The following is a 26,286-nucleotide window of genomic DNA, read 5'->3' on the forward strand; positions in this document are numbered from 1 at the left end:
AGATGGAAAATTTACATATCCTAGTCTGTCTCCTTCTAATAATGGTGCATATGCAATGATGAAGGGTCAATTTTGGTGGCCTTATCTCGTTTTAATTACCTTGCAAAGCTCTCAGCTGTGAATGACACCACCAGATTAAGTTTCCTCCCTCTTAATTCCTCATCATAGGGCTTAAATCCAATACATTTTGGAAGAGACAAACTGTAGAGACCATAACAGCCCTATAACAGCATATTACTTTGTGTGGGCAGACTAAGAACTAATCATGTGTCTTCTTATTACCATCATCTCTTCTTGGCAGTATAATCTGAGGAGATGCTTCTATGGGATGGAAGAGACTCCTTGTATGGGTGATAAGAGCTGTGTCAATTGCCAATATACTATTCTCTGTCCCCAGGCCTTCAGCATCATCTTCCAGAAGGCTGTGGAGAGGGCAGCTCCCAGCGACAACCTCAAAGAGCGGGTGGCCAATCTGATAGACAGCATCACCTTCTCTGTGTACCAGTACACCACCCGTGGTCTCTTCGAATGTGATAAGTTGACCTACCTTGCTCAGCTCACCTTTCAGGTAAAAGTAACTTGAAAATATTTCCAGAAGGCATTCCCATCATCAGGTGTTAACCCTCTTAAAATCGCTTTTCAAAGTATAGGCCAAGTATCTATTTCAAGATAGAAATGTCAGATCAGAGGGTCTAAAATGGTACACACCATTGTCCTACTTGTGGCAGATATGCTTAGTCAAACATTGCCCCATTCATGGCAGACATGCTTAATCAAAAATTGTCCCACTCTTTCACCATTGTGTTTTTTCTTGGTGATCTTGGATTACCTAAGATCCTTCTCAAAGCATCTCTCTGTCACAGCCAGTCAATAAAAACTGGCATTGAATGTAAAAATGGCTATTCCAGAAACTAGATGGGTGTTCAGATGTTGTGAGAGCTTTAGTTTCATCCATATTTTTCTAGCCTTTAGATTGAAGATTTACTGGCCAAACCTTCCTCTGACATAAGAAACTTTCTATATTTGTAACAGCTATTTCCTTACAGTCCTCAACAGTTTTGATTATTGAGATCTTGGTACACTAGTGCCTTCCAATGTCTGTGAGGAGAAACCTTAGTCTTTCCATTGATCCCAACATCATAAAACCATACAATTTTTTGCTCTGCACTTACCTTCCTAGTTATTTAGAAATAGAATTTTCCAAGATAAAATTGGTAGCTCAGGCTACATTAACTCAAAGGCCTATTCCAAGACTAAAAGTCAGATATCCTATCATCATTTTGCAAAAAAAAAAAAAAAAAAAAAAAAACAATGCCTGAGTTTGTGTGAGTGTTGGCACACTTCAGTTTCCTTATCTGTGGCATTCCCCACGCCAGCTTAGATGACAGCCTGGCCTTTACAAAGAACATGGGCCCCACTTCCTAATATGGATCTTGTCTCTAAGCAAGCCAAAAGTTTTCCCTCCACTGCACACACCTCTCTGATCCCCTTCCTAACTTCTGTACTTTACCATCAACCTCCTGGACACCTTCCTCTCTTAGCTTCTCCAGACCCAATACAAGGCTATTTAAACACTGTTTAGGCGAATAAATTCCTTCCTTCCCCTGGCTGGCTGCCACTCCTCTATTCTGGGAGTCCTTTTTACATTTCCGACTCAAATACACATTTCTATTTCACATATATTTATATGTTTCTGTTGCTTTGACACTTCCCTCAAACCATGTCATTTGTATGTGTCACCTGCTCAATTAAATTGCAGATGCATATGCCATGGCGTTTGTGATTGATACATAATAAATGCTTGCTACTGGAGACATCGTGTGTTTTTACATCACTCTGACCTTTGGGATACAAACAGATGCACCCAGAAGCCATACACACTTTCTCCCACTTCACCATGAATGAGCAAGCTCAGGTATCTGAGGCAGCAATAATTATACTGAGTGACTGACAGTCACTAAGATAGCCAGGACCTTGGGCCATCCACAAACTATGAAAACACAGTGCCTTTCCCCTGTCCCCGATTACAGATTCTCCTCATGAACCAAGAAGTCAGTTTAACTGAGTTGGATTTCCTGCTTCGATCTCCAGTGCAGGCTGACACCCCCAGCCCAGTGGAATTCCTCTCCAATCAGGCCTGGGGCGGCATCAAGGTTAGTAGTGGCCCCCTAAAAGAAGCTGTTTTCATCTCTTAGAGTGTTTCCCTGCTGTCAGCGGGGGATAACAATTCTCTTTTGGCATTCCAGGCATGGGGGCTGTGTTAAATATAGGTTTTTCCTTTTTTTGTGGTTGCCCCCCTACCAGATAAGGAGAATAGAAGTAAACTCATTCTAGTGTGAAGTGTTTTGTCTCCAAGGCAGTAGGGAATAGAAGCTTCCTCTAGAAGCTTCTAGTCAAACAAGCTGCCTTTCACCTGCCAGTGCTCAAAGGCTGAACATGGACTCCTTGGCATGTCCCTGGAGCTGATGTGGAGATGCTCCCATACCACATTCAGAAAACAGACAGCAACTAAGATGGCATCTATGTGAATTAAAACTTGGAATCCAAGCAGAGGAAATATAGCAACTTGGACAATCATCATTTAGTAATAGTCTGTGTTTACTGAGTGCTTTGGAATGCATTAACTTACATCATACTTATAACCAGCATGGCAATAAGTAGGTGTTACTTGTTTCCACTTAACAGAACAAGAAAATTAGGTCCCAATAATTACAAGGAGCAATGCCCATTTTCATTCCATGTTGTGCAACCTGGTTTAATTTGAACCCTATAAATACTGCAAAATTCTGAAACCATATAGTCTATTCAGCAAGGACTGTGCTTTTACTCAGAGGGCTCAACATAATGCATGGCAGGATGTGAGGATTCATGAAATTCCATCCTTACAAAGAACGGTAACACTTGTCTTTTACAACCACAACCACAACCACCTCCTCCCTCCCTCAGTTCCTCACAGGGGCCAAGCACTGACTACTCTCCACTTGAATGATATTTGTCATATCAAGGATGTCTTATGGGTAGAAACACATAGTATGTGACCTGTGCAGGGTAGGGGGGAGTTGGCCTGTTCACTTTCACTCAACACAATCCCCTAAGAGCCATTCAAACCAATTGATTGACTTTATTACAGTATCTCAAAATTATTTACATGCATATTGACCCATTCAAAGGAATCATCACAGGACATCCTTGTCTAGTTTGAATAATGCCGCCATGGCTTAGACAACTTTCCCAGCTCCATTTTTCAGAGGCTGGAGTTATTATTTTAATCAACTTTAGGATTCTATCTACATCAAAAGGAGATGACACTTCTTCTTTACAAGGCCACATAGTATAAATATTTAAAGCAACCACTCAACCATGTCAGAGCCACATACAGTATGGAAATGAGAGGACACGCCTGAGTTCCCATAAAATTTTTCTTTACAAAAAACAGGTGATAGGAGAGATAAGGCCTGAGAGGTAGAATTTGCTTAATCCCTGATCCAAATAACAATGGTATACTTTCATTTTTATTTCATCTCACTGATTTGGAGCCCAATTTGATAACCCAGAAAGAAAATTGTGGGAGGAAGAAGGGAGGATTCCAGCCACAGGAACAACCAAAAATCGAAGATTTATGAAGTATCTAAGAACAGTTGCAATAAATGAAGAGATATGGAAAGCCATTCACTTTCCTTAGGCCACACATGCTAGGAACGAAAAGCACTGATAAAAGACATATAATGCATGCCAGTTGTGTAGTTTTAAAGTTTATGGTGGTCATATTTTTTTGAATTTTATTTATTTGTTTAAGTTTTTTATTGTAATTAATAGAAGGGTTACAGCTATATTTGCCAGATAGGAGGAGCATTATTTCATATACATTGATACCCCTTCTCATGTTTTTGGCCCCATTTCCCTCCCCCCACCTCCTCCCCTCAACTTGTTTTCTTTCTTCCCTTTCCTATTTCAAATACACAAATAAAGGTATATACAATATACCAGATTACAAGGTAAGATACTGTAACAACATGAGAATAACCAAGGGACAACCAAAGGGATGAGAAATAACATAGTACATTAAGAACAACATTCACTCATTATATAGCTCTTGTTTCCATATCCTGGAGGTCCTTTCATTTAGTCTCATCCTATATGGCCTTATGTACATCAGTTTTGAACTATTATAATCCTCCGCTAGGAGAGCCCACGTTTTGTTCTAATTATTACAAATGAGGGAAACCACTGAGCCAATATTCCTCTGGGTCTGGCTTACTTCACTTAATAAGATTTTTTCCAAGTCTTTCCATTTTCTTACAAATGGGACGATGTCATTCTCATGGGCTGGAGGTGTAAATAGTGTAGTAGAGTAACTGTCTAGCAAGCATGAAATCCTGAGTTGAAACTCAGCTACTTGCCTCCTCCTCCTTTTCCAAAAAAGAAAAAATAGATAAAATTTTATTAACGTTATCTTCCTTAACCCCAAACAGCAAACTATTACAATTTCAATATATACAGTGTTATGAAAATTATTGCTAGTCAGCTTTCTGTCATGATGGCAAACCAGAAACCTAAAATTAAGGCGTTGGCAGGGAGGAACATTAACAAGTTTTGGAGGGAACAGCCATCCCCCATTTGTGAGGATGTGTCCTGTCTCTTCTAGCTTTTAAGAGATCTGGATCCCTGTCAAACCTTTGCATGGATGTCTTCTTTCTGGGATCCCCTGTGTCCTTTCCCTTCTCTTAGAGTCACCAAGCATATTGGATTAGGGTTTACCCTAGCAACATCATCTTAAACTGATCCTATCTCTAAAAACTAAATTTCTAAATAAGGTCACATTCACAAGTCCAACCCATTAGATCTTCAATATGTCTTTTTATGCTGGGGAAGGGGGAACAAAGTACTATAACTATGATTGTTAATTGTGTAGCTATAAAATATATAGCTGTGGCAAAGGAAAAGCTTTGAGGATTTGAGAGTCGTTGCTCGATTGGGCCAAGTCCAAGTTGGCTTTTTCAATATCATCCCACAAAGCCCTCTGCAGGAAAAGCTGAGGAAAATAAGCAGTTCCCAGGCTTTCATCCTACATAGCTCAACTCAAAAGCCATTGTGCAATTTTATTTCCTTTCTCCTTTCACGAGATGGATTGTTTGGTTGTCTTTGCTTTGCTTTGCCTCACTTGGCTTTTTGTTTTGTTTTGTGGGCTGAGCTCATCTGGCTGCCCAAAGTCTTTCTGCAAATGAGCAAGGCTTTATCTCTCAGCATGAGTTTGTTGTCTGGAGTTTAAAAAAAAAATGTTTTTAAAGAGCCCAGATTCATCAAATTCCTGCAGAGCTCTGGATGTACACAGGTGAAGCACAAAGCAATACATAGTACACATTGTTTGGGAATCTCTAGAAATGCTATTAAAATGTTCAATGTTCGCTTGGATGTTAGTTTAAAGAAACTAAATAAGTATAATTGAATAGGACCTGATTTCCTATCTAACAAGGAAGGTTGATTGCCTTATTTCTCTGGAAGACTAATAAGCAAGTAATGAATGAAATTTCTGTGATAAGATCCTGCCTTTATGATTTTTCTTTTTGTAAAGATTTTTTTTTTGTCCAGACCCATGAAATGCTGAACTTTAAGGTAATGGGTACATTCTGTTCTTCATTAGAAAAATCTCATCAGTAATGAATTTCTTTGTCTGCCTTTGGAAAAAGCCCCCTCACCACCACTTGGGCTGCCAATTCAGTTCAGTTGTATTTTGCACCTCCGTCCAAAGTAATTAGGTTAATTAGTCATTTCCATTTAGCTTATTAGAAGGCTTAGAAATCCCTTTCCCTCATCTGGGAAATTAAATGTTGCAATGGCATTCAAACCAGAAGCTCCAAGAAACCAGTTTGAGATCCAGTCTTGGGAGCTGGGAAATGGGGATCGCAGTGGAATTTGCACCATATTGTCACAATGAAGCCAGAGCGGGTAACCAGACTCCAGAAGGGTTAATGAGGGTGCAAGCTGGGAAGACAGAGTGAGTGGCTGTCTGCAAGATGAAAGCTGGTTCCACAGCACAGAGAGGAATGAATAATTGTAGCAGCAGCAGTTCTCCACCCCTCAAAAGCCCACCTGCTGGCCTCCCAGATGTCCAACTTTATTAATTGATCCCTTGATAAGTGCCCGGCAGTGCCTATGAAAGTTCTAGCCCTCAAGGGAGTCACACACAGTCTTATGAAAGTAATAGACAAGTCAACCAGCAGTTTTGTTTCCATCCCTACACAGCTCCTGAGGAAAGGGCCAGAGAGGGCTTTGTAGTTTTCAACGCATGATGATGTCTATAGTTCAGAAGGAAATAGGACAGATGATTACTTGGCCTCATTTTCTGCATGAAAAGAAAAGAAAAAGCCCATGAAGGCTTAAAAACAGTCTCAAAAGTCCAATGACACATTTTAGCACAGATGTTAGGACCAGCACTCATTTTTCTCTGCACCTCCTCCATGGTGGCCCATACCAACTTTCCTTCTGAGCAGGGAGGAAGGCTTCTGGTGTGTTGCGTGAGGAGGGTGAAATTGGAAAGCCACAGAGCTCATGCAAAAAGGACACACGTCTATCCTCAGGAGAGAAGAAGAGTGGGCAAGGCCAGGATTTGTGGAGGTCTTTCTGCAGTTTTACCTTGTCTTCACCACTAACGGGCTCCTCTTATAACCACAATGCTTTCTGTCATGCACCATCCTACAGAATCTGTCTCTGTTCAGTAATGGGGAAGTCAGACCTTGAACCTACTACCACTGAGCCATCTCTCCAGCTTTGATTTATATTGGGTTGGGTTATTATTACTATTATTATTATTATCTTTAAGTACAAAGGAGTTGCCATTTAACAAAGTGGTTTACAAATACTTCTTGATCAGTGTCTCCCCTTTCACCATTACTGGTTACTTTTAGCATAGAGTCTCACTTCCTACACAGAGAGCACTAGAACCAAGACCCGTCTATTTTCAATTTCCCATCATTACCCGGACTACAAGTATACACTACCATGCCCAGCTTCCCTAACATGGAGACTTCTGTAAGTCTCTCAGACTTTCCTGCCTGAGCTTCCCTGACACTGTGATTCTCCTAATCTCAGCTTCTCAAGTAGACTGGATTCATAGGCATAGGCTGCTGCACCAAGCAGTGAGTTGAGATATGGTCTCATGAATTTTTCTACCCAGGCTGGCCTCAAACCAAAATCCTCCCATTCTTGGCTTCCCGAGATTCTAGGATTATAGGCATGGACCACTGGCACCTGAGCTCTGACTCTTTTTTATGAACTCCATAAAAGCCCTCTCCTATCTCTACCTCTGCCCAAGAATTCCACATACCTTCCAAGACTTCCCCACAGCTTCCTTCTCCTTAACAGAGGATATGCAGAAGCTTGAAGACCCGTTCTTTTTCTGTTACTCTTTCACCATTGTGTTCTCAAGCCCCTGAACATATTGTAGACTTTCAACTCATCTTGAATGAATGAGTGGATGCATGGCTGAAAAGAAAGAGAATGGGTGCTCTCAGCCCCACTTACAGCTTTCTAGAGAAACCACATTTCAGAGCAGGAGCCTCTGCTTTTGCCCAGGCACTTTCATCCATGGAAGAATTCTCTAATCTGGATCGGGACATTGAGGGATCCGCTAAAAGCTGGAAGAAGTTTGTGGAGTCAGAATGTCCTGAGAAGGAGAAGTTCCCCCAGGAGTGGAAGAACAAGACAGCCTTGCAGCGTCTCTGCATGATGAGGGCTATGCGACCTGACCGGATGACCTATGCCATGAGGTAAGAAATGGGGACGGTGGTGGCGGGTGGACAGGCATGCAGTGAAAGCTGTCTCATAATGGCCATCCTGGCAGAGCTGAAATCCAAGGTCATGGTAATGGAAGTCTTTGAGCTAAAATACAAGGTCACTTGAGGTTGATTGCTCTGTGTAGGCCAGGTATGTTCTGAATATTGGCAAGTGGGATAGAGATGCTGATCGAAAGAGTCATGGCAGGGCTTTGTGCATGGTTCACAAAGTAAAATTCTTTCTTAATGTATATGAGGTCCTGAGTTCAATCCCAAAGAAGGAAAGAAGGAAGGAAGGAAGGAAGTAAGGAAGGAAGGAAGGAAGGAAGGAAGGAAGGAAGGAAGGAAGGAGAAGGAGGAAGGGATGAGCTAGTCACATCTAATAAGGTAGAGGATGACTGGATCCAGAAAATAAATGAAGGATCCAGCTATCCTTAGCATCTCAAATAAAGAGATGAGGGAAGAAAAGATGCCTGGTTATGGCTGTAAGGTGATAAATGAATGGCAGAGAACGGTGTCTTTTTTCTGTCAGATTCTAAGTACTCTAAGTAGTAGAAAACTCTTCAAAAGAGTTTGTATTGAAAGAGAGGAAGGCAAAAGGGAAGGAAGCTCTGGTTCAAAAAGAATTGTGCTGGGGCCAGGAGTTTGGCCTAGTGGTAGAGTGCTTGCCTAGCAAGCACGAAAACCTGGGTTCGATTCCTCGGTACCACATTCATTAAAAAAAAAAAAAAACTGGAACTGGTGCTGAGGCTCAAGTGTAGAGCTCTAGCCTTGAAAAAGTCCAAGGACAGTGCTCAGGCCCTGAGCTCAAGCCCAGGACTGGCAAAAAAAAAAAAGAGCTGTGATTGGGCTGGGAATTTGGCCTAGTGGTTAAAGTGCTTGCCTAGCATGCATGAAGACCCGGGTTCGATTCCTCAGTACCACATATGTAGAAAAAGCCAGAAATGGTGCTGAGACTCAAGTGGTAGAGCTCTAGCCTTGAGAAAGTCCAAGGACAGTGCTTAGGCCCTGAGTTCAAGCCCAGGACTAGCAAAAAAAATTGTGCTCATTACCTGATTCATATAACTGTAACTTCTCTGTATATCAACTCTACAAATACATAAATAAAGGAATAAATAAATAAATAATCCTAGTACTAACTACTCTTCAGGCTTTCTTGCATGACAATAAAAATTAAAGTTATACTAAAACAAAGTTGAATAACTGGAGGGAAGAAGAATTGGAAATGATTATGAGAAACAGAATTGAAAACTAGCCAAGGAAACTAAATTCCAAGTTGCATCCTGCATTGTAGTGGTACCAATATAAAGAATGGTGAAGGAAAAATACTCTGTAAAGCAGATAAACCTGACAGGATAGAAGGACTTACTCATGGAATGTTTAATGATTTCAAACACAGAAAAGGCTCCCCAAAAACTCCATCTATGGGGGTGTAGCTGGAGAACTATGTGGCCAAAGCAGCAAAAAACAAATGTAAGATCACTTGAGGTGAGGTCACTGAGACTCTAGAGTATTATCCACATGGATTTGTTGTCATCAAGTGCCAGTAGTCAGTGAATTCAGTGTGACCTAATGAAATCATAGATGACATTGGTGTGTATCGATACCAGTGACACAGCCAGAGGAAGCAGGCCTCACCCAATGGGGCCACTAAAATGGAGAGGAAATGGATGGACAACGACAATGAGCAGCAAGCAGGGCCTGGTCTCTGCCAGGCTGTGCCATTAGGTACAGGAGAATGAGCCAGAGTGAGCATCTTGCAGGCAAAGTGTCTTTCAGGGAAAGTCAAAATCTCAGGGACAGGCTAGAGTTTGGTGAGACATTCGCTAAATGACTGCGGCCATGAGGATTTGTTGAACTCAAAGTGGGATACTTTGTAAAAGGGCATTATTTAGTGGAGTGAAAGAACAGGGGGCCCAGACAACAACAAGGTGTGAGAGAAAATAACGCAATTACACTTTTGATCTTGGGCAGGGATGGAGCAGAGCTTGTGTTGAATTTCATACGCATCCTGATAGATGGGTTGTTGAAAAGAGCATCCACAAAAAGATTCAGTGATGACCCTGGTGCATGGTGGTTTAGAAGGACCCCCAACCTGGGGTGAGGAGCCCCGAGGCCCACAATAGAGACTGGAAGTGCTGGCTTGAACGAGAGCCTCTGTAAACCCATTACTTCCTTTTCTAGAGGGCTCCACTCCTTCTTGAATGTTGGCACTTTTCCCCCTAGGATATAGATGCACTTTTCTTTCTGCAGAGATTTTGTGGAGGAGAAGCTAGGAAGCAAGTATGTCATGGGAAGAGCGCTTGACTTTGCATCCTCATTTGAAGAATCGGGACCAGCCACGCCTATGTTTTTTATCCTGTCTCCAGGGGTGGACCCCCTGAAGGATGTGGAAAACCAAGGTGAGCATAAGCCTCCACTGGAAGCCAAGGCCACCCAAGCCGTGTGAGCTCCTCATACAACTGCATAACCTCTCTCAGTCCTCTCCTCAATCCCATCCTCACCAAAGCCAGAACAGTATCTCTGAAATACAAGTGAAATCCTTTCACAGGCTCTCGTTGCCCCCAGAACTGTGTCCCGGGGCTCACAGTCTTCAGCCTATTCATCACTATTAGTTTCCAGGGGCTGCTGTAGCTACTGCTACAGACACTGAGGCTGAAAGCAATGTACTCTGGGGCAAAAGGCACAGGTGGTCTCTTTTTCTTATAAGGATCCCTACAGTTTCACTGGATCCATCTAGATGATCCAGGACAATCTCTGACTTTTAAATTTTTTCATCGTATGCCACGTGATATAACACACTCATGGGTTCCAGACAATAGAACATGCATATCTCATTTCCCTCTTCTCTGCTGTACACTGTTCCACCACAACTCATTGGTTATTCTCCTCCTGAATCACCTTCCCTTTCCCAGCCTCTCTCTGCTCAATCTGCAGTGGCTGACTTTAGTGCCACCACCTCCAGGAAGTCCTACTTGACTCCCAAGGAATGGGGGTTGCTTCTCAAATACTTTACATCCTACCTGAATGAATGTCACATCATCATTACCCAGTGTCCATAGAGTCTTCCTAGAAGTGAATACTCCTTGGGGATTAAGTATCATTTTCCCAGTACTGTGCCTTTTGTGTGATGTCCCTCTGTGTGTGTGTGTGTGTGTGTGTGTGTGTGTGTGTGTGTGTGTGTGTGTAGGTAAATTATATATAGCTCGTCTTCACTTCTTGTGGTGATTGATTTCAAGATCCCATACATATATAAGATATCAAAATCTCCAGGTGCTGGAGCCCCTTCTCTAACCACAATAATTACAAACAAGTACATGTATCTTCCGACATGCCTTCAAGCATCTCTGTGTATACTTAGCACAAAGTAAATAATTGTTATACTATATTGGATGAGTATAGGGAAGAACAATAAGGGAAAAAAAGTCTTCATTTTGAGTACTGGTATACACTTTTTTGCCAATCCTAAAACTTGAACTCAGGACCTGGGTGCTGTCCCTTAGCTTCTTTTGCTCAAAGCTAGCACTCTACCACTTGAGCCACAGCACCGCTTCCAGCTTTTTCTGTGTATGTGTTACTGACAAATTGAACCCAGGGCTTCATGCATGCTAGCAAGCACTCTACCACTAAAGCCATCTTCTCAGCCCGGGCTTGCAACTTTTAAAAGCTTTTCTATACATGTTTAGTTAAATGTGCAAGTGCAGAAGGACCAATAGGGAAGGCCGATTGATTCGAAAAGGAAAGGGAAAGTGTGTGAAATCAAAACTAAGAAAAAATAACAACAAACCCTACATCTCAAAAATATTAAATTAAATAAAATCCCAGTGGGTTTTATAAAATAGGGGCTTTCTGTGTAAAAAAAAATCCAGATCATGTAATCCAACTTCATTGAGTAATGACAGAATAATATAGCACATGCCTTATGTTTGGAGCAAGGTGAGATAAAGCTAATTGGCTAAAGACTGGTAATGAATTATTTAATGAAAAGACAGAATTATTCCTTAATCACTAGCTGAATGTACATTTTTATGCTCATTTAAAAAAAAGTCAACTAAGACTGCTTACATTTTCAAAGAATTGAAAATAAAATCAAAATTAAAATAGAAAAACAGGAGTCCCTAGCTTTCCTCATACAACGTGCTCCTTCTCAGGAAGTGTTTCTATCTTTTTCTGAATTTAGTTTTCTTGGGTAATCTTTTTTGTAGCTGATAACCATAAAATAATCTTTTCTCACTACTTTGAAATTTATCAATTTTAGTTCCATATGATTCCCTATGATGAAAAAAATAAGACTTTGTTCCATTTGCGTGTGTGTGTGTGTGTGTGTGTGTGTGTGCGCGCGCGCGCGCACGCGTGTGAACTCAGAGCTCAGGTGCTGTCCCAGAGCTTTATGCTCAAGGCAAGAGCTCTACCCCTTGAGCCACAGCTCTACTACCAGCATTTTGGGTGCTTAATTGGAGATGAGTCTCACATGCTTTTCTGTTTGGGCTGACTTTGAACCATGATTCTCAAATCTCACCTTCTTAAGTAGCTATTTTCTCTATTTGGTTCTTCTCTCTCTCCCTCCCCCAACCCACCATGTCTGTCTATCTCCATCTTCCCCCCACACCCCTACCCACCCCTTTCTTTTGTCTTCTCTCTTTCTCCTGAGATTTGAATTCTGGGACTTGTACTTGTGAAGCAGGCACTCACTCTACCACTTGAATCATCCTCCCCTCCCTTATCCTTTTTTAATCTTTAATTCATTTTCCAGTATGGTTTCAAAATTATGCCCAGGCTGCTTAGATTATACCTCCTCCCACACTACCATGTCCAGCTCCATTACAAGGGATCGATCTTGAAAACATTTTGGCCAGACTGGTCTCAAGCTGCACTCTCTCGATCTCCGTCTCTTGAGAAGTAAGGACGACAGGTATGAGTCACTGCCAGAGTTTCTTGCTTTCTTGATGTACTGGTGCTACTGCTTTTGCTGGTAGGAGAGATCGCCCATCTCAAAGCTGGTCAGTGTTTGAGAGGGAGCAAAGGGTTGCCTGGGAACACGCCTCTCATAACTCTCTAAGCATCCTACATGCCCCATGCTCTCCTCTCCTTAATTCACACACCTAGCCAAAATTCTTCCTGCCCTAAACCAACCAGAATCAGTTCCTATGCCATGAGGGACCAGTCCTCCTGTTTCAGCACTCACCATAGTTATTCAAATTAGAAAGTCCTAAAAGGTTAACCCTGCCTTCTCTTGTGCTTCCCACAAAAGCCCTGAGTAGCACTCAGGCTAAGGATGTCTCCTCATTCCTCCAGCCTCCTGACCAAAGCTGCTGTTTTGTCATGGAGCCCTGTGGGGCATGGCATCTCCCCCACTCTCAGGAAACTTCCCAGGATCTCAGAGATCTACATAGAGAGATATAGTCATCTCAGAAAGTCTAGGAACGTGGCTCTGTGATAGAGTGTTTGCCTAGCTTGCAGGAAGCCCTGGGTTCAATTCCCTAGTCCCACATAAACAGAAACAAGCCAGGAGTGGCACTGTGGCTCAAGAGGTAGAGTGCTAGCCTTGAGCTTCTTTTGCTCAAGGACAGAGCTCAGGGCCTGAGTTCAAGCCTCAGGATTGGCAATCATAATCATAATCATAATCATTTTTTCAAAAGCATTACCCTCCTATCACACTGCCACCTAAATAAAATAAAGCCCCACCGGTATAAATGAGACAAAATACCTCTCACTAAGGCTCTTCTCCCCAGATTTTCAATAAAATTCACAAACTGTAGTTTTCTCATTGAAAGCATGCAGTGTAGCTGGACCTGACAGCCCACATCTGTAATCCCAGACACTTAGGGAACTAAGGAATAAAGATAGTGACTGTGAGTTCAGGTCCCATCTCAAAAATAAATGCAAGATTCCATCTCAAAAACAAAGTAGCTGGATGCTAGATTATCCATTCATCCACAGAAGGCCATGTGGCCTGTTTCATCTCCTGATCATGATAAGCGATGATATAACCACAGTTCCCGTGGTCTTTGATAGACATGCTTTCAACTCTTTTCAAGTACCCACCTACTTTCAGCACTGCTCTCAGCATCACGCAGTCACTTGAAGTGCCAGAGTGCTTTGTCCAGCAGCTGCGTCCTTTCTGTTCCCACCAGGGGCACGTGAATCACAATCTCTCCATCACTTCATCAACACTTATTACCATTCTCTTTAATCGTACTGGGCATAAAGTGGTAGCGTATTGTGGTTTAGATTTGCTTTGGCTTCTTTCCTGAATGATGGTGAGCATCTTTTCATATGCTTACTAGATATTTATCAAACTTCTGTTGGGAAAAGAATGTCTATTCAGATCCACTGCCCATTTTTAAAAATTGGCTCATTTGTCTTTTTATTGTCGTGTTATATATTCTGTTGCAAGTTCCTTCCTGTACCCCATTCTCTGGGGTTTCTGTTTAACTTTTTAGATAGATGTGTAGGTAGGTAGGTAGATAGATAGATAGATGGATGAATTCTGATGAAATCAGAATTTTATTTTATTCTTTGGTTGTTTATGCTTTGATATTTTATTTTTTATTTTTATTTTTAATTTATGTATTTATAATGTATAGGAACTTCACTGTGACATTTCCACAGATGCACACAGTGTCCAGTGAATAATTTCACCATGCTATCACATTCCTGTTCCTCTCTTCCTTCCTTCCTCCCTTTTCTTATAACATCTGGTAGGTTTCATCATACTATATTTATGTGTATATGTGTGATGTATGTATGTATGTGTGTTTGTGTGTTTTATGTGCATATGTGGGAATATAATTCCTTTAGTCCTCTCTATCCCTCACTATTCCCACCTTCCCTTCCTCTGCAGGCCCCTTCCTAAACAATCCTCTACATTTATGTCCTATTAATCGGCTATGTTTTTTCTAACCATTGCCTAAACCAAGGTCACCGAAACTTGCTCTCCTGTGTTTTCTTCTAAAAGATTTTAGGTCAATGCTTCCTGTTGAGTTAATGCTTTCTATGATGTAAGGAAGACGTCGACTTTGCCCTTTAGCATACAGATATCCACTTGTCCTGGTACCATTTGTTGAGAAGACTATTCTTCCCAATTGGTTGGTTCGGGAACCATTTTCAAAATTGAAATGTAAATGTAGGACATTATCTAAGGACTATGACTTCTCCCTTACTGACCATGTATCTTTACGTATGCCTATAACAATCTTTTTTTTTTCCAGTCCTGGGGCCTGAACTCAGGGCCTGAATATTGTCCTTGAGCTTTCTCAAGATCAGAGTTCTACCACGTGAGCCACAGCACTATTCTATGCATGTGGTACTGAGGAATCAAACCTTGGTCTTTGTGCATGCTAGGCAAGCACTTTACCACTAGGCCAAACTCCCGGCTCTATAACAATCTTGATACTGTATTTTCATGGTATGGTTTTAAGAAGAAGGAGTCCCACTACTTTGTTCTTTTTGGTTGCTAGTATTAGTGCTGAGGTTTGAACTCAACATCTCATGCATGCTAGGGACTACTTGGCTGCCATACTTTCTGTTGGTTTGGAGATTTTGTTGTGGGGGTTTTTTTGGGGTGAGGGGAGGGAACATTACTTATTTTTTTCCAACAGGGTCTCAAGGTTTGTCTAGCCTGCATGGTGCTTCTTCCATCTATGGCCTCTGAGGTAGCTGACACCACATGTAGAGGCCACCATATTTATCTAATCTGTTGATGTAGAGTCTCACCAATTTATTTATTTATTTGTTTGTTTGTTTGTTTATTTATCTATGTATTTCTTTATTTTTGCCAGTCCTGAGGCTTGAGCTCAGGGCCTGAGCACTGCCTTTGGGCTTTTTCAAGGCTAGAACTCTCCCACTTGAGCAGCAACACCATTTCCGGCTTTTTTTCTATGTATGTAGTACCAAGGAATCAAACCCAGGTCTTCATGAATAATACCACCCTACCTCTAGGCCACACTCCCAGCCCATCTTACCAATTTTTTGACTGAGTTGTCTTTGAACCACAATCTTCTGATCTCCTGAGTATCTGGGATTATAGGGGACAACCACTGTACCTGACTTTCAACTTTGCTCTTAAGATTATTCAAGCTGCGATCTCTTATTTCTATCTATATTTTATTATGGGTAGCTCATCACTTTCTGTCAAAAATAGATAGCTCATATTTAAATGTCATAGTCTCCATAGATCAGTTTGGGAAACATTGCCCTTTTAGTGATATTAAGCATTTGTATACATAGACATGAATAGTTTTTCTACTTATTTCATTTTCCAACTTAATTACCCCTAACATCTTGCGTAGATTTTAGTGTTCAAGTCTTACACTTCTATAGTTAAATATATTCTATAAGATTTGTTTCTTTCTGTGAAAATGGAATTGGTTCCTTAATTTCAGTTTCATTTCCAGTGAAATTTTATATATTAACTTCTATTGTGATAACTTGCTCAACTGTTTTGTTAGTTCTAACATTTTTTAAAATTGTGTGTGTGTGTGTGTGTGCATGTGTGTGTGTGTGTGTGTGTGTGTGTGTGTGTGTGTGTGTATGCCAGTCTTAGGGCTTGAACTCAGTGCTGGGACCCTATCTCTGGGGTTTTTTGGCCAAGGCTAGTGTTCTACCACTTGAGCCAGAGCTCCAGATCTAGTACTCTTGTACTGGAAATTCTTTTAGGATCTTTTCTGCATTAAGACTGTGGTGTCTTCAAGTAGAGATAGTTTCATGTCTCTTCCAGTCTAGATGCCTTTTTGGTTTTGTATCTTTCCTAATGGGCCAGCCTACAACATCAGCACAATGTTAATATGTTATATCAATGTTAATATGTTAATATATTAATGTTGTATTTCAGTAGATGTCCTTCATCAATTGAAGAAGTGTCTTTCTTTTTCTAATTTTCCATTGTGTGGTTGAGATATTTTCCCCTTTTATTGTGAAACGTATAGATTTTCTTAAATGCTCATTCTCTTAAATGCTCATTCTCTTATCTACTAAGGGGATAGTAGTGTTATTCTTTATCCTTTCGATATGATAATTTATATTAATTGGTTTTGGAAATTTAAACCAACCTTGCATTTTCTATATCAATATGTTTAATTTGAGACTGTTCAGAAACTGTCCATGTATATTCCTACAGGGTTTTTACCTACTTTTTTCTCTCCTTGTGATATCTTTGGTTTTAGTGACAGAATAGTAGCAGTAATCTGTACATCATCCTGAGCTATAAAATAATATAGAATAGCATAGTATAGTGTGATAGTCTATAGAATAGAAACTTTACTGTATTTGGAGATTATGTGAAGGGCCCGTGTATTGGTCACCTTTCATCATTACATCCAATGCTTGAGGCAGCTAACTTCAGAAATAAATAGAAGCTTGTTAGTTTGGAGACAGGAAATCTAAATTGCACCATGCAAGCTCTAACAAATGCCCCAAGGTGGATGGAAGAAGCATGTTCTGGGAAACAATCACAGGTGATGGAATCAAAGAGAGAAGAGCAGCCTGCTTCTTCTATAACAACTCTCTCAGGAGAGAGCAATGTCTAAAATGTGATTCCTTCTTTGTGACTCCATATCATAATCTCTAGGGGGCTTCAGAGAAGAATGTTCTTAGAATAGATGCTTAAAATTATGTGAAATTTCAGTTTGCTTCATATGTAAATGATAATTTTCTTGATAGCTTCTAGTTTTTCCTGGAGTTGCAAATTGTCCTTTGGGGGGTGGAGGTAGAAAAAAAAATAAATGTCCCATTTGTAATTATCACCAACTTCTTATTCATTCTAAATATTGAAAGAAATCTACTTTGTCTTGAAGCCTTTCTTTTTTTCTTTCTTTTTGGGTTGGCTGTGGGGCTTGAACTCTGAGCCTGGACATTGTCCTTGAGCTCTTCAGCTCAAGTCTGTCACTCTACTCCACAGTCCCACTTCCAGTTTTCTGGTGGTGAATTAGAGATACAAGTCTCACGGACTTTTGTGCCTGGGCTGGCTTTGAACCATGATCCTCAGATCTCAGCCTCCTGAGTAGCTAGGATTACAGGTGTGAGCCACTGCCGCCTGGCTTGAAGCTATTCTTTCTATAGCCCAGTTGCCTCATAATACAAATAAATTATATTTGAGCCCTCCTAGGAAGCTGACCTCTTGGGACATATTTTCTTGATAGTCTGCATTATTTCAATTCTCTTCATATATCATTTCTTTTATTTCATATTTTTCATCTTTATTTTGCTGGCACAAACAACCAGAAAAGATTTATAGAAGTAAAACGTTGAACTCTGAGTATCTAAAAGGACTTCAGAATTTCCCAGATGATTATTCTGTAGTTTTATTAGGTCCCAAATGATCTTTTTTGCCAGTTCTGGAGCTTGAACTCAGGTCCTGGGTACTGTCCTTGGGCTTTCTCAAGACTAGAGCTCTACCATTTGAGCCACAGCACCGCTTCTGGCTTATTCTATGTATGTGGTACCGAGGAATCAAACCTGGGACTTCTATCACTAAGCCACGCTCCCGGCCCCCAAAATGATTTTTGCTCAGAACTTTGAATATATGACTCTCTTGTCTTCTAGAAGTCAATTTTTTTCATGAGTAGTCATATATCAAATAGAATGATGTTCTTCTGTTGTCTCATCATTAAATGATTTCTTTTTTTTCTTCTCAAACCTTAGGAGCATCTCTATCCCTTGTGCCCTGAAATTCAGTGAGCTTTGTTGAGATGTGAGGATCCTTTTCTTTCATTTGTCCCTGTCTCAGCACAGCATTTTAAAGAAATGAATCATGTCTTTCTTTAGCTCCCGAAGTTCCACTACTATTTCTGGAAAATGGCAGTGCTGCTCTCCAAATTGCTTGTGCCAGAGTCCTGAGAATCTATCCACCTGAACAGCTTCTCCAACCACCCACAGCATTTAGTCCTATTGATTTTTTTTTGTCTCCAAAACATGTAACAAATCCATCAACTTGTCTCTGCACTAACTTAGACTTAGGCTTACTTTGAATTATCATAATATTTCCAGATTATCAAAATAGCCTTTGTTATTTATCAAAATAACCTTTGCTTATTCCACTCCCCACTGGCCCTCCACAATCTTTGGCCAACCCTGCAACCAGGGACTTCTTCCTAATTCTCATGCGGTCAATATCATTCAGCTGCTTAAAATTTTCCAATGATCCCCTAATATTCTGAAGGTTAAGTCTGATGTCATTAAGATGACCTACGAGTTCTGTGTGGCCTGGCCTTTCTGTCCAGCTTCAGATCTAACCTCATATGCTCACTCGACTCCAGCCATGCATTCCTTTGAAATATGCAGTCCTGTCATGGGCCTTCCTGAACTATAGCATTTTAACAAATGGTTCCTTTCATCCGAAATTCTCTCTCCAGCCCAGTGTCAGTTCAATCCTGCAAAGATCAGTCTCTCTCCTGACTTCCTCCTGGCAAGACTGTATGGTTCCCCATTATCCATTGTGGTGTTCTGTAGATTGGCTTCACAGCAAATTAAATTAATGCATTCCAATTCAATCAATCTTTTATGAGTTTAATTTATATTTGCCTGCCTGCTTATCACTAAAATCCTTGAGATCCAAGGATGATGTCATCTTGCTCATCATCTTACAGGAGCCTGTTTCACTGGTATAGAGAATGCGCTCTGTATATATTTGGGGAATGAATGAACAAATGAATGAAGGAATGACTCCCATAAGAACTGCAGCCATAACTCGCTCATTCCTGACTCTCACACTTCTACAGAGTTTGGCCTTGCTATTCTCCACTGGAGGGTTTGTTTCTTTTCCATGGAAAAATCTTGTCTCCTCATATTTTATTCAGTGTTTCCCTTTGGATGCCTTTATACACTCTGCTTATGAGCAATTTCCTATTGGTTTTGGCCAATTGACCTCCACGCATTCCATCATGTAGCTTGAAGCTCTCTGTCATTTTGGGAAAACTGACCTCTCCTTGATCTATATTGGTTATTTTTCTCTGACTGCATTACCTCAGCCTTGCCCTTGGCTTAATCGTGATGCATACCTTCCAGAAGCAATATTACTATTCATCAACCAGAGATTACTTGGGCACCTGTGCCTCTCTCCCTCCATCCCTCCCTCCCTTCTTTCCTCCCGCTCTGCTTTCTTAATGGTTTGAGTTATTTTCCAATTTGCCCATCTAGACTTGCATTCAGTGGAGATATGTTTCCCATATCTTGAATCTAATCAGATAGCCTGATAAAGCCCCTATTCTCAAGTTTGGAAATCACGTGCTGACCCAAACATTTCCCCCAATTCCTCTAGCCCTGGCATATTAAGTAGACTTATTGGCTCTACTTTGTTTATGCTGTCCATCTATCAGACCATTCATTATATGCCTCTGCTTAAACTATGTGAAAGCTTGGTAGCTTTCCACTTTCAAGCATTTATGTTCTTAACTCTGTTTCTTCATTCCTTTGTTTCACTCTGACAGTTCTTAATATTGGATAAGGCTTTTAAACCCCAAGAGTCAGATTAAAAATGGATTCCACTCTCTGGAAAAATGTATGCACCTACAGATGAACTAAACAAGGGGTTCACGCTAGGTGCTAGTGGCTTATGACTGCAATCTTAGCTACTCAGAAAGCTGAATGAGATCTGAGGATCTTGGTTCAAAATCAGCCTGAGCAGGAACATCTGTGACACTCCTCTATCCAAATCACCACCAAAAAAGCCAGAAATAGAGCTGTAGTACAAGTGGTAGGGCACTTGCCTTGAGCAAAATAAAGCTCAGGAATGGTGCCCAGACCCTGAGTTTAATCTCCATACATGCACATGCATGGAGCTAACCTCATCTATAGAGCCTTGATCAGGAACTGGCACACAACTGATGCCTTGAGACCACACCCTCAGACCTTTTTAAGGACCTTCATTCCAAAATTAATTGTGAAGGAAGTGAGGAAAGAAAGGAGAAAATAGAGGAAGAAGAGAAGGAAAAGGAAAAGGAGGCAGAAAAAGGAGGAGAAGGGGAAAGAAGTGAAGGAGGAAGAGGAAGAAATAGTGGAGAAGGGGAAAGTAGAGGAAATGGAAGAAAAATAAGAAATTCAAACCTCTGTTCTTGGCCTCTGCTTTAACATGGACTCTACCTTTCACAAGTGCTGCTGTTTTACCTTTCTTCTGTCTCTTCTTATCGTCTTATTTGCACATTCATTTTCACTTTCCTCTCATCCGCTTCCCTCTTGTTTTCCCTCACCCACATTCCCCTCCCACCCCCTCGGGTTACTGTGAAGATAAAAATGAAATCTCAGATGTGGGAAGACTTTGAAATGTTAAACGTACATAGCATTGTGCGACACTCCAGTGACGAAGATGCTTCGTCTGTCCTCTGAGGCAGCCCAGAGTGCGCCTCCCTTTCACATCCTCCTGGCGCCTCCGTTCAAAGCAGAGCTTCCTTTCCAGCCCTCCCTGTGCTGCCCTCATGCAGACCAGCCTGCATCTTCCCTGGTCTTTCAATCATCTGTAGCACGATCTTGCTTGGTCCCCTTCCTCCTTTGTCCAGTTTTGACAAAACGAATTCTGTCATTTCTATTTTGTGATCAGAAGAAGCTCTATATCTCACCTTTGGCTCCCCCCCCTCTTTTCTGATGTTCTAGTCAGCTCGATTTGTGTAGGCTGCTACCAGTGAGGTGCAAAGAAGCAGATTCCGTGGAACATCTATAGAGTTCAGTTACTTTACTTGAAGTTTCTTCTTCATTATATCTGGCCCTGTTCTCTTATTTAAGAGATTAGAAATAGGCTAGGCAAGGGGCCAGGGATTGGCCTAGTGGTAGAGTGTTTGCCCAGCCTGCATGAAGGCCTGGGTTCGATTCCTCAGTACCACATACATAGAAAAAGCCAGAAATGGTGCTATGGCTCAAATGATAGAGCTCTAGCCTTGAGAAAAGCCCAAGGACAGTGCTCAGGCCCTGAGTTCAAATCCCAGGACTGGCAAGAAAAAAAGAAAAAGAAAAAGAAAAAGAAAAAAGAAAGAAAGAAATATTCTAGGCAAAGTAAGCCAGATCCAAAGAAACACAGGTTGCATGGTTTCCCTCATTTGTAATAATTAGACTGTGCCTACAGATCTACAAGTAAACCCAACAGATAGTAAAAGACTAAATAAATAACTAAATAAATGTACACAGTGAGACCAAAGAACTCCAAGAAATGGAAAGGCTTTTTCAGTGTGCTTTTTATCTTTTTTTTTTCTATTTTTCCCTTTAGCCACTTTTTGATTTCTGTACCTTTTATTTTCTATGTATGTTTACCTGATTTGAAGAGGGGAAAGTGAAGCACAGAAATCGTGGCAGTGAGAAAATGAACCATAAAACTTGTCGGGGGAGGAAGGGAAGGAGGGAAACACAGAGAAAATGAGGGAGGAGGTGACCCTGTTTAAAAAGAAACGTATTCAGTACCTGATTTATGTATCTGTAAGCTCTTTGTGCATCACCTTTAGAATAACGTTTTTAAAAGTAGGTAGTCTAGGCTATGTCAGGTATGATCTTCAGGATGAATAGGGTTTGTATAATGCAGTGTGTGTGTGTGTGTGTGTGTGTGTGTGTGTGTGTGTGTGTGTGTGTGTGTGTGTGTTTAACTCCAACTATTCATGTGCCAGGAAGCAGGAAGGAGAATAGAGATATAAAATTAGAAGGTACAAAAGGAGATTAGATTCTGAGAAATGATCGGCAAGGGGAGGCCCCTTCCATGGAGAAGGGGATGCAAATAAAATGGCAGTAGGCCAGAGGAGTTCCTATCAAGTGACATGTGTTCTCTCAAATAGTGAGAACAGAAAATTGCTGAACAAATTACTGAACCCCCACCCTAGAAGTCCCCCAGAAGGCTTAAAGACAGAGGAACTGTGGGCTGGGAGTTTGGCCTAGTGATAGAGAGCTTACCTAGTATGCATGAAGACTGGACTTCAACTCCTCGGTACCACATACATAGAAAAAGCCACAAGTGGTGCTGTGGTCCAAGTGGTAGAACTCTAGCCTTGGGAAAGTTCAAGGACAGTGCTCAGGCCCTCAGTTCAAGCCTCAGGACTGGCAAAAAATAGAGGAACTGGTTTTTAAAAGTCATCATTTGGGGTTCATGAGAAGGGTTCCTAATGGAATTGAGGTGGAAATCGTGAGTTGGTACCAGCAGCAACTGACCGAATGCAACAATGTTCTCTTTGACACATCTGTGGCTTTACTCAGAGATGATTCTTCCTAAAAGTTTCTTAATAACAAAGTAGAATAGACAGTGAATTTGAGGATTTTATAAGACTGTGGTTCCACTGATGGATTATTGGATAGATATTAAAAGTAAGACAGAGAAGGTAAAGAAGATCAAAAAAACTGGGGAACTAGGGATTTCAGCCAAACACTGGTGGTTCATATCTATAATCCTAGCTATTCAGGAGGCTAAGATCTGAGCATCACAATTCAAAGCCAGCCTGGGAAGTCAAAGTCCATGACACTCTTACCTCCAATTAATCACACACACAAAAAAAAACGTTGGACGCGGAGCTATGGCTCAAGTGATAGTGTGCTAGGTTTGAGCAAAAGAACTAAGAAACAGCACTCAGATCCAAAGTTCAAGTCCCCTTACCAAAACCAAAGGTAAAAAATGAAGATTTCAATAGCCTGAATGCTTCATTGTAGTAGTAGAACAAACAGGTAGGGAGGGTGAGAACATGAACAGTTTGAGAAGCAAAATAATCATGGATAGATATGCTAGAGTCATATGTGAGCTACAGGAAAGTTGTTTGTGATGAGAAACTCCTGGACAGATGGCTACTGGTAGAGGGTAGGTAGCAGAAAAAGAGCAAAGTCTTCAAAGGTAATGAAGGTAAAGAAGAATGAGGCTGGGCCAGGCACCAATGGCTAAATCTTATAATCCTAGCTCTTAGGAAGCTGAGATCTGGAAGTTTGATGTTCAATACATCAAACCAGAAAAATCTGTGAGACTTTATCTCCATTTAACCATTAAAATGGTTCAAATTGTAAAGCACTAGCTGTGAGCAAGAAAGCTTATTAGAATAAAAGCCCTAGATTCAATCCTTGGTGCAGAAGAGGAGGAGAAGGTGGAGGAAGAAGAAGAGATGGTCATGGTGGCAGTGGCTAGATGTTGGCCAAGCCATCCATAATAACATTAAAGTTTACTTGGCTAATAATGGAGAGTGAACCAAGACCCAGAGCCCCTTATAAAAGCCAGTTTCACTGGGAAGTTGATAAAAGGCAGAGTCCATAAAAATTAGTAGGCAATATAACTAGACAGTATTTGCTTCTTAAAAAAAAAAAGAGTGGCGAATAAGCAGCCTGCTAGTCACAAGAAAATAGTGAGAAAATGCTCCCCTTTCCAGGTCTCATGGTTGCATGAAGCAATGAGGGGTTGCTCTCTGGCTAAGAGGCCCATAAGAGATGTCACTCTCAACAAGACTGGAGGGAGGCAAAGCACGTTGGGAAAAGGCCAGACAGGGTTTACTAGGCAGGGATGCCAATGACTCCACATGATGGAGTTGGAAGGAAGGTTGGAAAAGGAGTGGAAATAAACCATGAGTAGCAAAAGCCACAGCACAAGCATTGTAAATGTGAGGCCCAAGAGAACAGAGCTGCCTGCATGGGGACCTAGAAGATGTCAGAGCCTCCAAGTTCAGAGGAAGTACCCTGCAAGTCCACTTTGCATATAGTGATGAGTGACGGCTCACATGTAACCCATCGTGTCCTACTAAGGGCTGAGGCCATCCCATCAGTTCTTCCCCTTCTGAATGTTACCCAGACTCATTTCTTCCCTCCTCTGCCTCTTTGTTATGCCGCATGTGTGGATGAGTGCAGATTGAACCTACCTGAGCATCTGCAATTCTAGGCTTTGCTCCCCATTCATGGCCCCTCCAATCCGTAGTTTTCAGCCCTTTCCTCACACCCTTCTCTCAGTAATGAAGAAAATAAATAGGTTCTTTTGTGAGCAAAGCTGTCACCACAGCCATTTAATAATCCCAGCACCTTTTAGCCCCATCTTTTCTGTGGAATTAGTTATCTCCTGAGTTCTAAAGCTGACATCAAATGCATTACTCGCTAGGATTTATAGAGTTTAATAAAGGTACTTCTTGAGTTCATCTCAGTTGAATCTATAATAACTATTTCTCAATACAAAAAGTCATCACCCAGCTTGTCCTATGCAGTTGAAGGAGAGTCCATGTTTTCTTTTTAGTAGTAAAAGAACGCCCAGTATTACTTGATGTTTTATCAAAACCTCTCTTGCAAGTGTCAGTTATGTCTTCAATTTAATTCCTCTGAAAGTAAAAGTTATGAGTGAACTTGACCCCCCCTCTTTTAAATTTCTCTCCTCTTCTCTCATCTATTATTTTATCTTCACTAGAAAAATCACTTGAGAATTTCTTCACATTATTACATATTTTTATGATCTTTTATCTAAAAAAGGATATAAAATTTCTGTAAACTTTATTGGATTGGGATAGCAGATAATGTATAAGCACAATTGGTTCTCTGTATTGAAGTTATTTTTTTGTGTTAAGATTTCTTCAAGCTTGGAGAACAACTTCTGAGCATTTGCTTTGCTTCCATGGAGTGGTTGAAAGAGGTTTTTTTTTTTTAGTCATTCTCCTACTCTGTTACCAATAATAACAACTCTTATCAAGATACATACAAAATGCATGCCATGCATGTGTGTGTGTGTGTGTGCACGCATGTGCATGCATGCATGTGTGTAAGGGCTCATATCGGCAATCCTAGCTACTCAAGAGGCTAAAATCTAGATTATCAAGCTCAAAGCCAACCTAGGGGAAAAATCCTGAAAACTATATCTCTATGTAACTAGCAAAATGTGGGACTGGACCAGAAACAAGAACATACTATAGCCATTAGCACAACGATGTTCACTGCAACACGATTTACCATAGCAAAGATATGGAACCAACCCAGATGCCCCTCAGGTGATGAGTGGATCAACAAGAGGTGGTATTTATATACAATGGAATTCTATGCTGCCATCAAAAAGAATGACATCTCCCCATTTGTAAGGAAATCGAAAGACTTGAAAAAAATCATATTAAGTGAAGCCAGACTCAAAGAAACATAGGCTCAATGGTTTCCCTCATTTGCAATAATTAGTACACATCTAGGACTCTCCTAGCAGAGTATTACAGTAGCACAAAACCTAGATATACAAGGTCATATAGGATGAGACTAAATGAAAGGATCTCTAGGATATGGAAACAAGAGCTTCATCTTGAGTGATTGTTGTTCTTAATGTACTATGTTATTTCTCTTCTCCTTTGTTTCCCTTTGGTTAATCTCATATTGTTACTGTATCTGACTTTGTTACCTGGAATATTGTATATTCCTTTTTTGCTTATTTGAAATAGGAAAGGGAAGGGGGGAAAACAAGATGATTGGAAGGGGGTGGGGGAGGGAAATGGGGACAAAAGCATAAGAAGGGGTATAAATTGTGAGATGCAATGCACCTACTCTCTGGCAAATGTAACTGTAACCCCCTTTATACATTGCCTCGCTAATAAAAAATAAAATGAAAAAAATGTGGAATTGG

At 40.9% G+C, this 26,286-nt stretch overlaps 1 protein-coding gene across 1 annotated transcript in view; it reads left to right on the top strand.

Moving 5' to 3' along the window:
- Dnah9 (dynein axonemal heavy chain 9) overlaps positions 1 to 26,286 on the top strand; it is a 306,051-nt gene that overhangs the window by 249,968 nt on the left and 29,797 nt on the right. The window contains exons 58-61 of the mRNA XM_090349542.1: positions 398 to 568; positions 2,031 to 2,153; positions 7,573 to 7,766; positions 10,026 to 10,174. Coding sequence (XP_090205668.1) covers positions 398 to 568; positions 2,031 to 2,153; positions 7,573 to 7,766; positions 10,026 to 10,174 — 637 coding nt within the window. The remainder of the gene's footprint in view (positions 1 to 397; positions 569 to 2,030; positions 2,154 to 7,572; positions 7,767 to 10,025; positions 10,175 to 26,286) is intronic.

This window comes from Megascapheus bottae, chromosome 17 (genome assembly GCF_031878675.1).
Source record: "Megascapheus bottae isolate mThoBot1 chromosome 17, mThoBot2.hap1, whole genome shotgun sequence".
NCBI classification, from domain to species: Eukaryota; Metazoa; Chordata; class Mammalia; order Rodentia; family Geomyidae; genus Megascapheus; species Megascapheus bottae.